General features: G+C 35.8%; 1 protein-coding gene across 7 annotated transcripts in view; it reads right to left on the bottom strand.

The window, feature by feature from the left end:
• Myo9a (myosin IXA) overlaps positions 1-7,461 on the bottom strand; it is a 207,138-nt gene extending 199,677 nt beyond the window's left edge. For all 7 annotated transcript variants that reach the window (XM_013518986.1, XM_013518991.1, XM_013518987.1 and 4 more), the window contains exon 1: positions 6,555-7,461. In XM_013518986.1, the coding sequence (XP_013374440.1) occupies positions 6,555-7,394 (840 nt within the window). In that variant the 5' untranslated portion in view covers positions 7,395-7,461. The remainder of the gene's footprint in view (positions 1-6,554) is intronic.
• Positions 7,462-10,652: the final 3,191 nt, after the last annotated feature.

Genomic DNA, 10,652 nt, shown 5'->3' with positions numbered 1-10,652 from the left:
CAAAACTATCTTTCAAAACTGATGCAGAAATAAGATACTTCCATGACAAAGAACACCAGAGGAAATTCATGACTACCAAATCAACACTCCAAAATGTTCCAAAGGACGTTGTAGAAAGAGGTAACAAGGATTACAACTCCACGAACCCAATAGAATTAATCCATCAGTCAAGGCAAACAATTTAACACAGGGCAAGAAAAGGAAGCTAGCAACAGGAAAATAACATGAGAAGGATAAGTCAATAAATATCAGTTATAACTATCAATGTTTAATGGTCTTAATGCACCAATCAAAGAAACAGAGTGTTAGAATGGATCAAGAAGCAAGATCCAACAATATGCTGCATACAAGAAACACATTTAATTAAAAAAGAAATTCACAGACTGAAAGTCAAACAATGGAAAACAATATTCCGTGTGACAGGAACCCAGAAAAAGCAAGGATATCTACTGTATTTGCAGAGAAAGACTGCAAGCAAAAACTGATTAAGAGAGACAAAAAAAGTCACTACATCCTGGTAAAGGAAACAATTCAGAAGGAAACAATCATAAATATATATGCAATACATACCAGGGCACCCAACTATATAAAACATATTAATGAATATGAAAAATTGAATAAGCACTCATATACATGTAAGGGGGGGCCTCATTGCCACACTGTCACAAATAGACAAATCAACTAAAAAAAATTTAATAATGAAATATTAGAATTGAACCAAACTTTTGAACAAATGGACTTAGTAGATATCTACAAGTGCTTTACCCCACAACATCAGAATACACATTCTTCTCAGCTGTACACAGGATATTCTCCAAAACAGACTACATACTAGCTCATAGAACATGCTTACGTAAATGCAAAGGAACTGAAATTATCCCATGGATATTATCAGATCATAGTGCAATGATACTGGAAATCACTCACAAAAGAAACTACAAGAATCTCATAAACACATGGAAATTACATAACACCCTCCTGAAGAACCAATGGATAACAGATGAAATTAAAGAATAAATTAGTTTCTACAATTAAATAATGCCAATACAATATACTGGAACTTATGACACAATGAAAGCAATCCTACAAGGGAAATTTATACCAGTGAATACCCATATCAGTAAAAGAATGAGCTCAAATAAACAACTTAATATTACCTCAAGCATCTAGAAAAAGAAAAGTAGGTCAAGCCCAAAGCTTGTAGGGAGGAAATTATAAAGAGAAGAAATTAAAGCAACACTGACTAACAAAATACAAAGAACCAATGAATCAGAAAGTCAGTTTTTTAAAAGATTAAATAAAATCAACGAACTCTTACCCAAACTTATCAGAAAGGGAAAGAAAAGACTCAAATTTATATGATTAGGAATGAAATGGATGAAATCACAACAGATCCTGCAGAAATCCAGAAGATCATCTATGCCTACTTTAAGAACCGATATTCTGTATGTTGAAAAATGCAGAAGAAATGGACAGGTTCCTAGATACATACGAATTACCAAAGCTGAACCAGAAAGATATAAAACTTCTAAATAAACCAGTATCTATCAGTGATACTGAAGATATAATTTAAAAACCTACCAACAAAGAAATGCCCAGGCCCTAACGAATTCAATGCTGAATTCTACAAGAAATTTAGAGAAGACCTAATGCTGCTGCTTCTCAAACTCTTTAATGAAACTGAAAGGGAAACAATACTCTCAAATTCCTGGATGCAAGCATTACCCTGATACCAAAATCCAACGAGAAAGGATCCACAGAAGCATCCAACCAAGAAAAAGAACTATAGGCCAATCTCACTAATAAACATAGACAGATGCAAAAATCCTCAATAAGATACTGGCAAACAAAATGCAGCAAATCATCAAGAAGATTATACACAATGACCAAGTAGGATTCATCCCAGGGATGCAGGGATGGTTCAACATATGCAAACCAATAAATGTAATACACCATACCATATTAACAGAGCCAAGAACAAAAACTGTATGATCATCTCAATAGATGCAGAAAAAGTGACGAAGTCTAACACACATAAAAACCCTACACAAAATCAGAAAAGATGATCTTTTCCTCAATCTGATAAGAGCCATCTGTGACAAACCAACAGCCAACATCACACTAAATGGACAAAAACTGAAAGGTTTCACTCTAAAATTAGGAACAAGACAAGGATGCCCACTGTTACCACTCTTACTCAACACAGTTCTGGAAACATTGGCCAGAGCTATTAGACAAGAGAAAAAAATAAAAGGAATAAGAATAGGAAAGGAAGAAGTTAAATCATCATTATTTGCAGATGACATGACACTCTACCTGGAAGAACCCAAAAACTTCACCAAAAGAATTCCAGAGTTATTAACAAAATTCAGTAGCATAACTAGATACAAAATCAAAAATCGACAGCCTTCCTGTACACAAATAAAAAACTCACTGAGAGAGAAATTAGGGTAACAATATCTTTCACAAAAACATCCAAAAAAAAATCAAATACCTAGGAATCGATCTAATGAAGGATGTAAAAGACCTCTACATTGAAAACTACAGTACTCTGTAAAAAGAGATTGAAAAGAATATCAGAAAATGGAACAATATCCCTTGCTCTTGGGTAAGAAGAACCAATACAGTGAAAATGGCCATACTTCTAAAATTGTTATACAGATTTAATGCAATCCCAATCAAAATTCCAACAGCATATCTCACAGAATTAGAGAGAACAACCCTAAAATTCATTTGGAACCAGAAGAGATAGAATAGCAAAGGCAATTCTGGGCAACAAAGAGAAGCAGGGTGCATCACAATGCCTGACTTGAAATTATACTACAAAGCTACTGTGATAAAAACAGCTGGTACTGGCAAAAAAAAAAAAAAAAAAAAAAAACACCCAAACAATAGACCTGAGGATCAATGGAACAGATTGGAAGATTCAGGAAGATGCAGAAAAAACTCCAGACATACTTAGCCACCTTATCTCTGACAAAGGTGCCAAACACCTTCACTGGAAGAAACATAGCCTCTTTAATAAATGTGCTGGGAAAACTGGTTTTCCACATACCTAAGACTAAAAGTAGACCCATACCTGTCACCACGCAGTAAACTAAATTCAAAATGGATCGAAGATCTAAATGTTAAAACAGAAACATTAAATCTGTTGGAAGACAGAATAAGTAGAAGTCTTGAAGACATCATTGTGGGTAAAGACTTTATAAACAAAACCCTAATCACACAGGAACTATCACAAAGAATCAACAACTGGGATCTTATCTTATTAAAAAGCTTTTGCAGAGCAAGAGAAACCGCCCAACAGAGTGAAGAGACAACCCTTAGTGTGGGGAAAAAAGAATTCTAAAATATATAAAGAACTCAAAAAAAAAAAAAAAAAAAATCAGACCTCCCAAATTTAAAAACACAGTTCCAAAACAGGCATCAGAAACAGATACTTCTCAGATGAAAAAGAAGAAACAGTAAATAAATGAAATACATGAAAATAAATACATGAAAAACTGTTCAGCATCACTGGTCATTCAAGAAATGCAAATTAAAACAACACTGAGATTCCATCTCACCCCAGAAGGATTAGCTATTATTAACAAATCAATGAATAACAAATGCTGGCAGGGCTGTGTGGGAAAAGGAACCCTTCTCCACTGTTGTGGGGAGTGCAGACTGGCACAACCACTGTAGAAATCAGTGTTAAGATTCATCAAAAAACAAGGACTAGAGGTTCCATTTGACCCAGTTATTCCCCTTCTTGGTATCCTCCCTAAAGAACTAAGAGCATTCTACCACAGTAATATATGCACACCCTTGTTTTTATCGGCACAGCTTGTAATAACTAAATCTTGGAAACAACCCCTAATGCCTATCAACTGATGAATGCATAAAAATGTGTGGGTTTTTTTTACAATGGAGTATGCCTCTGCCATAAAGAAGAATAAGCTTGAGACATTTCTAGCTAAATGGATGCACCTTGAGATCATTTTCTTCACGTAAAATAAATCAGACACACATGTATAAATACTGCCATTGTTTCTCTGGTGTGAGAAACTGAAAGTGTAAATAAGGACCAAACTATGTAGTAGATATTGTGAAACAGGAAGAAAATGTTCAAATGGGAAGCAGAACTAGGGAGAGGGAAGAAGGACGGGAAGGGGGAAAGGAAAGAAGGGAAAAGAAAAAAAAAATGAGAAACAAAGCTGTTATAAATAAGGAGGGGAAGGGAGGCTGCAGGGACGGTAGAGGAATAGGGCAAAAAAGAATCAAGTTATATTATGTATAGGTACAAAATCCTTATGATGAATGTAATCATTATATGTACTTAAAATGTTAAGAAACTTCATTAATAAAAAATTGAAATAGCTCAATCAGTAAATGGGCAAAAGAACTGACATCTCTCAAAATAAGTATAAATGGTCGGGGCTGGGGATTTAGCTCAGAGGCACAGCACCTGCCTGGCAAGCGCAAGGTCGTGAGTTCAATTCCCGGTACCAGAAAAAAATCAAATAAAAAAAGAACCAACAAGTACAAATGGTCAATAAGTACACAAAAAAATGTCCAACATTAGTCTCAGGGAAATACAAATTAGCCATGAGGGAAATACAAATCTTAATTTTAAAACTACACTGAGATTCTATTTCACCCCAATCAGAAAGGCTATCACAACAGTACAAAAATCCAATAAATTGTGATGAGGATACAAGGAAAAAGAACTCCTCTAAAACACTAGTGTGAATGTAACTTAGTACAACAACTTGAAAATCAAGTTTCTCAACAACTTGAAAATCAAGTTTCTCAAAAAACTAAAATAAAGCTAACATTTGATTCAAGAATACTACTACTCCTTGGTAGATATGTACCCAATTACACCTCTCCTGAGTAAAATATTCCTGAAAGAATTAGTGATATCATACTATAGTGATACATGCATACCCACAGTTTCTAGCCATGCAATTCACAACAGCTAAGCTGCAGAAACAGCCTACATCCCCATCAACAAACAGATAAAGAAAATGCAAGGTATCTATACACAATGGAATATTATTTAGCCATATAGAAGAATGACGTCATGGCATTTTCAGGATGGATTTTGAGAGTATATTAAATGAAATAAGTCAGACACAGAAAATTAAGCATCTTTTTCAAAATGGAAGAGGATCAAGAGATAGAGGAAGGAGTGAAAAAAGAATTAGTATGTGTTATGTACATGTATCAACCCCCCATGAGGAACATAATCCTTATATACAGCAAATATGTACTAATAAAAATTAAAATTTTTAAAAAAGAAAACTTTACCTTTCCAACACATAGCTTCTCTTATATGAAAAATGCAAAATATACATGAAAGTATAAAATAGAGGATAGCTGATAGAAAAATGAGGAAGCAGACTTCTAGAGATGGGAAAGAGATTAGGGAAAGGGGGGGTAGAAAATGGGACTCAAAGGACCTAAAGTGATCAAGAAATTATATACAGGAAAGTATATATGTATCAATTCCCCAAAAAGAATATAAATATTCAGTAATTTAAAAGCAGGGGTATTAGAGATATAGCTCAGTGGTAGGCTGCCCCCAGCTACGGACTCCCTAGAAAACAAAACAAAAAAAACCTACCAACTAAGTAATACTATTTTTTCCTTTCAGGTCTGAAACAAAAATTATATTCTCTTTCCTCTTGCTCTTTTAATTGGTAAATAAAAATTGTAAATATTTATGGCATTGTCTTGGTTACTTTTCTCTGGTTGCTGACACAAAATACCCAATGCCCAAAATTAAGGAAGGAAAGGTTTATTTAGCTTAGTTTGTGGAGGTTTCAGTCTATAATCAGCTCGCTCCAAGGCACAGTGGCAGGGCACAGGGGCAACACTTCAAGGCAGCACACAAAAGCAAAAGCAACAAGAGCAAAAGGAGTTGGGGGAACAAGCTTCTTTCCCTCCTTATATTGTAAGCAGGCTACGCCCACCCGGGGAGCATGTAGCACTCACATGAACTCCTGCCCTCCTCCTGCACAGGCTCAGGATGAATACAAAGAAAGCACCCTGACCCTCTGCTCAGTCACTTAGTTAACCTTCTAAACTTCTCAAATCGACACTATGCACAACATCCCAGGTAAGGGCATGTCCTTTTCAGGACAGGATGTAGAACTGCTGAGTCACTTAGCTAAGCCTCTAGACTATCACGCTGACACAATGTATCAACCATAACAGGCATACAACTTGATGTTTCCTATCTGTACATCCTGGAATGGCTAAATCAAGCTATTTGTGTATGCCCTGTCTCACATTCTTATCATTTATTTACAGTAAGAACAAAAACTTACTGTTAAGACATTTTCAAGTACACAATACACTGATGAACTTATTCATCTTGTCTAACTGAAATTTTGTGCTCTTTGACCAACATATCTCCAATCCCCATAATTCCTAGTCTTTCGCAACTACTACAGTGATACCTCAGTTTATGAATGCTTTCATTTGTGAAGAAGACTTATTGACAAAATTTTGCTTTTATTTGTAAACTCTACATCAGGTAACAAACATGACATTGTCTATGCACTTACCTCAAGTACTGGTCCAGCTCCAAGAATAATTTGTTCAACTCCACTGGCAAATCCTTTCTGACTGAGGGCAGTAAGGTGGTGAATAAGAAAGTTTGTGCTCTGAGTCTTCCCAGAACCACTCTCTCCTGAAATCACAATGCACTGATTCTTTTTGCGCTGAAGCATTGCATGGTAAGCTACATCAGCCACAGCATATATATGGGGCTCAAGTTTTCCCAACTGATGGTTATCATACATTTTGACATATTTGGGGTTATAAATAGGAAGAAATTTGAATGGGTTAATAACTATTAGAATACTGCCAACGTAAGTATAAATTTTCTCATGCTTAAAGCGATTTCGTAGGTTTTCTAAGAGTGTTTTCTCATTCAAATCCGGTAAGCTACATAAATCATCGAAGTCTTTCTGCTGAGGCTGTGGAAGAAAACCCCGTTCCATCATCCTGCGACGTTCTTCCGTTACCCGTAGCCATGACTGAAGGCTGCCATAATGAATAGATCCATCAAGGTTTTTTTCTCTCAGAAGGAAGCGGTAGTCCTCTCCACTTGAACGATTTTCCAGAGCCATCCGGGGCCACAACATCATCCGCTGAACGGGACAGTCCGTTGGATTGAGTATCCATTCTTCTCCACCAAATTCCTTCACCTCTGCTAAGACATAACATTTTGTTTTCTCTAGATTAAGTCTGTTTATAAGAGAGTCAATCACCTCAGCAGCTGTGGAGTTTTTTCTGGCAGGAACTGGACAATAGATTGTTCCTTCTGAAATTGTCCCAGGATATATACGTAATGTATGTTCATTATCCTCAAAGCGTCGTCTTCCTCCATCACTTATATTCATATTGGATCCTGTCCCATCAGCATGGACGGTATGTATCCAAGATCAAACCAACCATTTTCTTGGCAAAAGAACTGTAAGATAAAAAATGTGAAACATTTAGAAGAAGTCACATTATACACTCCTTTCTGAGACTCAGGAAAGGCTTAACAAAATGTCTATTTCATCTTTTAGAACAAAAATCCTAACTCTTCCTAGAGAAAAAAAAAAGATTAAAGCAGGTCATTGAGACCACACACAACATATTAAGTTTTACTGTCCACATCAGGGCACTTTCTAATATAGTGACTTGCCAAAAATATAGAGCAAAAACTGAAAATCCAAAGAGTACAAAGGAAAATTATGTTTCCTCTGCTATTCCAACTATTTCTAAGGTACTTGGGATTAGAACCAAGTTCTTTAACCTTGAAGAATCTCACTGAAGACTGAGTTAAGAGAGTATGTAAACAAATTAGTAAGAACCTAAATCTCTTAAAGGTAATGCAAAAATAAGAAAGAATGGCAATGATGGAACAAAAGCTGTGTGAAACTCACTATGAACATTAAGATGCAATGACACCAATAGAGAAATTGAAGTTATAACCAAGAAAACAACCAGAGGAAACTGCTACAGAGATAACTTATTTTCAGGGAATTTTGGGCTTTGACTCTTGCCCTCCCAAAAGTGAGACAGAGAGGGGCAACAGAAAGGTCCTGCCCCTCCACTATTACACAGTTGGAACTTCTCTTTGTCTTTTAATGTTACTGTTCTACCTCTTTATCTAATCTTTTCCTATTCTGTATATATTTTCAATCTTCTCAACTCCCACATACACTCTTTTGGAAGAATCTCAATGTTTACACATCACTAAAAAGATAATTATCTCCTTCTCTATTCCTATTTTCACATCATTTCTATTCTGTCCCTTTCTATGGAGAACATATGTTCCATGTACTTTCCAGGACTAATAAAACCTATTTCTTATCATCCCTATTATTAACAGACCCCATCAAAAAGCCACTCTTCTGTGTTACCACTCTCCATTTTTGCTTGCTTCATCCTTTAACATATAAAGACAATGTGCTACTGTTTTAAACATGAGAAATACTTTCAGTTACTCACACTACCACATATTTGCAAACGTCCTCTAATCAAAAGCTTTACTATTTTCCTGATCCTTCAAACACACAGGCTAAGGAATATATTTTTAAAATAGCCACTTTAATTAAAGTTTTTTCTATTTATTAATGCTGATGCACATAGGTAAAGTTCATTAACTCCTGAATTAATATCCCACTGCATGATTCTACCAGTTCATCAATCAACTTTCCTTCTAGTGAGCACTAGGATGTTTCCATTATACTAGGGAAATGGTGTTACAAGTCTCACACAGGTTTCTACAAGTACCTGCACTTTATACTTACAATCTTCAACTTTAACTAGAAACTGACAAAATGATCTTCAAACTGGTTGTTCCGACTATTCCTCAACAATAGGAGAAATCAGAGTACAAGGGTGAGCAACTGTGCCGAATTTGTTTCTCTTTTAGTAAAACAATATTAGTAACTGTAGTTGGCTCTTGATACATACTTAATTATACTGGCCATTTCTCTAACCACTTCACATGAATTATTTCATTTGAACTTCACAAATCCTCTCAGGGTTATTTTACTATTGTCATCTTCATTTTACAACTCAGGGGGCTGGGGATTTAGCTCAGCGGCACAGTGCCTGCCTGGCAAGCGCAAGGTCATGAGTTTGGTTCCTGGTACCGGAAAAAACAACAACAAAAAACATTTTACAACTCAGACACCAAAGGCAGAAAGATCTCATAATTTAACTAAAGACCTGACCAGAATGAGAGAAAGCTGAGACAGGAAACAGGCAGTCTAGCTCTAAAGTGTGCATCTCCTGCTAGTTATTCAAAATTCTTCCTTATCCTAGCCAGCTGTGGTGGGACACATTTGTAATCCTAGCACTCAGGAGAGGCTGAGGCAGAAGGCTGTCATCAATTCAAGGCCAGCCTGGAATACATAGTGAGACCCTGGTCTCAAAAAAACAAAACAGAAATTCTTCCTTATCTTCCATTCTTCCTCATGAAGACATGAAATTACTATCCTATATTTTCTTCTAAAAGGCCTAGGGGTTTGTTGTTTTTTTTTAGAACCTTAATCCATATAGAATTTATTTTCAGGATGGTGTGAGAAAGGGATCCTCATTTACTGATTACTCTGCTACTTTAGCCACTTAAGGGTTAGTAATCCCTCACTCATCTTATTAGCAAATTCCATGGACCTATATAAATGGTTCTGGGTTCTATATTGTTCCACTGATCTATTTGTCTATCCCCAAGTTCTACAATAAATGACAGAAACATTGGAAATGAACAATACAGGTAGTGCAGTTTATTTTTTGCAATTCGGGGGGAATCTAGTTATCACAGTTTTTCTTTTTTGTTTTTATTTGTTCTTGGCAATACTGGAGATCAAACCCAAGAGCATTCTATCACTGAGCTACACCCCTTGCCTTTTTTACTACACTGAGACATAGTCTCACTAAATTGCTCAGGTGGAACTTTAACTTGTGATCCTCCTGCCTCAGCCTCCCTCAGTGCTGGGGTTAAGGCAGGAATCACCAGACCCAGTTTATAATAAATGTTTATTTCATGAAGGGCATATTGCCTCAACTTGTTCCTCTTTGACTACCGTAAGAATTTTAATGTAAGTATGTCAACTACCATGAAAAAGCTTTTTAGCATTTTGATACTATTTTGATTTCACAAATTAGGGTTGAAAACACCTATGAATTCTTCCCATTACTGAACATTATTGTTAGTTTTTTGAAATTGCAATAACTAGTTTGATCCACACCACCACAAAAAACTAAGTTTAGTTCTTCTGAAGTTTCCCAATAAATAAATAAATAAAGTTTCTGTCATTTTCATATCCTCCTGATCTTTTTTTCTGCTTAATTTAAATTTGGTAAATGTTTTATGGGCCAGTAATCCCTCACTCATCTCTTTAGAAAATTCTAAATATGTAATTTAGTATTTTTCAGGCAAACATTTTAATGTCATCCGGACTGAATTGCTCTTCTAATTATTAGCCTTACTCTGCAGCTTCCTTTAGCATCAGATGGCTGCACATGTTTTGAGAATTTAGCTCTGCAGGTGCGTATCTAATAGAACTTTTTTCTCCAACATTTACTGAAAACCTGCTTACCACTCATTTAAAGTAATGACACTGCCATAACCATAGCTCTAAATATTAACTTTTTCTTTT

Source organism: Chinchilla lanigera, unplaced genomic scaffold (genome assembly GCF_000276665.1).
Source record: "Chinchilla lanigera isolate Chin_1 unplaced genomic scaffold, ChiLan1.0 scaffold00049, whole genome shotgun sequence".
Taxonomy (NCBI): Eukaryota; Metazoa; Chordata; class Mammalia; order Rodentia; family Chinchillidae; genus Chinchilla; species Chinchilla lanigera.
The sequence above is the reverse complement of the archived record's forward strand: the minus strand, read 5'-3'. Positions and strand labels throughout refer to the sequence as shown.